The 2384-nt window shown below is 32.8% G+C and overlaps 1 protein-coding gene across 1 annotated transcript; it reads left to right on the top strand.

The window, feature by feature from the left end:
* The first annotated feature begins 1028 nt into the window (after window positions 1-1028).
* LOC125852768 (uncharacterized) lies at window positions 1029-2019 on the top strand. The gene is made up of 2 exons (XM_049532461.1): window positions 1029-1269; window positions 1570-2019. Exons 1-2 carry the CDS (start codon window positions 1120-1122, stop codon window positions 2017-2019), a joined length of 600 nt encoding a protein of 199 aa, XP_049388418.1. The 5' UTR covers window positions 1029-1119.
* The last annotated feature ends 365 nt before the right edge of the window (window positions 2020-2384 follow it).

Raw genomic sequence — 2384 nt, 5'->3', positions numbered from 1 at the left:
TGATATTCTCTTAATTGGGCCAAGAGGCTTTAGGAGACTTATAGATTCGCTAGTTTTGCACAATGAGTATACCTAAATGAGTTGATAGTGAATTATCTGTTTGAGTTTGATATTGAGAACTATAACCCTAGTTAGTCTTTATTATTAATAAAAATCTAAGTAGTTAGTAACTTTCCATAACCCCACCCCCAATTTTTCAATAGTAGAATTTAAATATCAAGGCTCTTTGTAGGATTCGACCTCAACCCAATTTGGATACTATAAAAATGACAAATATTATTGGCATGTTCTCCGGCATAACTGTCCAGCAACAACAACGTCACCAGGAAAGCAAGTTGAGAGATTTTGGTTACAGAACTTCAGAATATATAGTTAGTGAGTCATGAAAACTGTGATGTGATACAAGTGAGGGATAAGAATTAATATATTTGAAGCTTAACCCTAAGAAACATTTTGCATGAACTTTAGCTCCATATATATTTGCATTTTCTTTACGTTATGTGTAGAATTGTGTAATTGTTGAAGTCTTGAAGAGGATCCAAAATTCTCTGGAACGGTTACACTTTTGTGTTTATCTTGATCGATCTCTATTATATTTCATCCCGCAGCTTTGGAGCTAGATGGATTCATGACATGATTCCAGATCTTCATGATATAGTCATGTATCTTCAACGAACAAGGTCAACCTCATCGATCATGTCTAGACATTGGATCCAGTTGTCTTTGCTGAGTCATGTCTGTTCTATTTCTTCGTATCATGTGTCTAATCATGAACACCCATCATGAACGGCCAAAAAAATAATAATAATCTTTAATATTTCTGTTTTGTTAAAAAAAACGTAATAACCAACCAAAATTAGGGTAATAAAAAGTACTTACTAAAAATTATTTAGTCATAATTAGAGTAGAAAAAAAAATGTGAAGCCAAACGAAGAAGTCTCTCCACCATAGAAGGTGATATAGCACCCAATAAAACATTTTATGTGTCCTTCATATTTTCATCCCTTGAAACATCAATTGACAACATCATTGCCTCTTTCCTCTCTCCAATATAATAATTTGTCTAACTCAACACCCAAAGGATATTTGATTAATTTTGTTAATCAAAAGGCAAAAACAATGGGAGCATGTGCAAGCAAGCCTAAGGTCTTGGAGGGTACTGCTCCTCATGTGGTGGGAGAAGACATCATGAACAACAACAAGCAAGAAGGAATTGTGGGCGATGATGTTCCTAATAAGCCTCACTCTCTCAGTAATTTGTTCAAGGAGGTATATTTAATTAAATATTACAATCACCACTTTATTTAATTTTTCTTTCTTTGTAATTATCCTAATGTTACATGTATTTTGTGATAAAGATGGAATATATAAGTAATGAAGGTATCAATTAGGTAATCCTGAGATTATTTATCCCATACATGATGGGATACGTTATCACATGTACATAGTGAAATAATTTATTCCGAGATACCCTATGTTGCATAGCTTATTTCAACAGAAACTTATGCCGAGCGAAATAGGTTTAAAATATTTGGATTGGATGTAATTACAAAGTGTTAATGGATGCAGGGAAAAGGGTCAGAACAAGTGAAAGAGGAGACATCCACAGAAGCCCAGCTAGAAGTTTTACCAAAGACAGAGGAGACACCAGAAGCATTTCTTGAAAATAAAACAGAGGATGTTATAGAATCAAAAATAGAGAAAAGAGTTGAAGAAATAAAATCAGAAGAGGAAGTTATAAAATCAAAAACAGAGACAACTACTCCGGCACAGAAGGAAGAAGTTATAAAATCCGAATCAGAAACAGAGATAACTACGCCCGCACAGAAGGAGGAAGTAATAAAATCAGAAACAGAGGTTTCCACTGAGAAGAAAGTTGAAGAAACAGTACAGGAAGTCGCTCAAGTAGAAAAGAAATCATCATCAGAAGAAAAATCTGAAGCTCCAGTGGAAGAGAAATCAGCAAAAAAACCTGTCGTTCAAGAAAAGAAATCAGGAAAATTTTGGTGGGACAAGTAAACTAACTAACCATAAAAGATCTAGAGATGCTATGAAGTCTCCTTAATTACAGATGGTATGGTACAACTTTTTAATTGAAAAAGTTGGGATGAGCAACACTTAATATTTCATTCTCATTATCATACTATATATATTTTCACCTTATATTTGACATAATTTATTTCTAATTTTATATACAAGTCACAAAAATATGTTTTATTCATGAAGCTACACTGAATGGAAGTTTATCCGACTTTCAAATTATTTTGATACATTTCAATTTTTAAATTTGTGACAGAAAGTAGAATAAATGAAGGAGTAGTTGAAGTTCTTATCACAATTTATGAACCCTTTAAGAATTCTTTAACAAAACATTTTCAACTTTT

The sequence above is a fragment of the Solanum stenotomum genome, unplaced genomic scaffold, assembly GCF_019186545.1.
Source record: "Solanum stenotomum isolate F172 unplaced genomic scaffold, ASM1918654v1 scaffold5027, whole genome shotgun sequence".
NCBI lineage: Eukaryota > Viridiplantae > Streptophyta > Magnoliopsida > Solanales > Solanaceae > Solanum > Solanum stenotomum.
Note: the sequence above shows the minus strand (reverse complement) of the source record. Positions and strands in the feature narration are given on the sequence as shown.

What these genes read in the sequence shown, in the direction of transcription:
- LOC125852768 (XM_049532461.1), top strand. Translation starts at nt 1,120, where the DNA reads ATGGGAGCATGTGCAAGCAAGCCTAAGGTCTTGGAGGGTACTGCTCCT. An exon ending in TCAGTAATTTGTTCAAGGAG is followed by an intron (nt 1,270 to 1,569) that starts GTATATTTAATT and finishes TAATGGATGCAG; the next exon opens with GGAAAAGGGTCAGAACAAGT.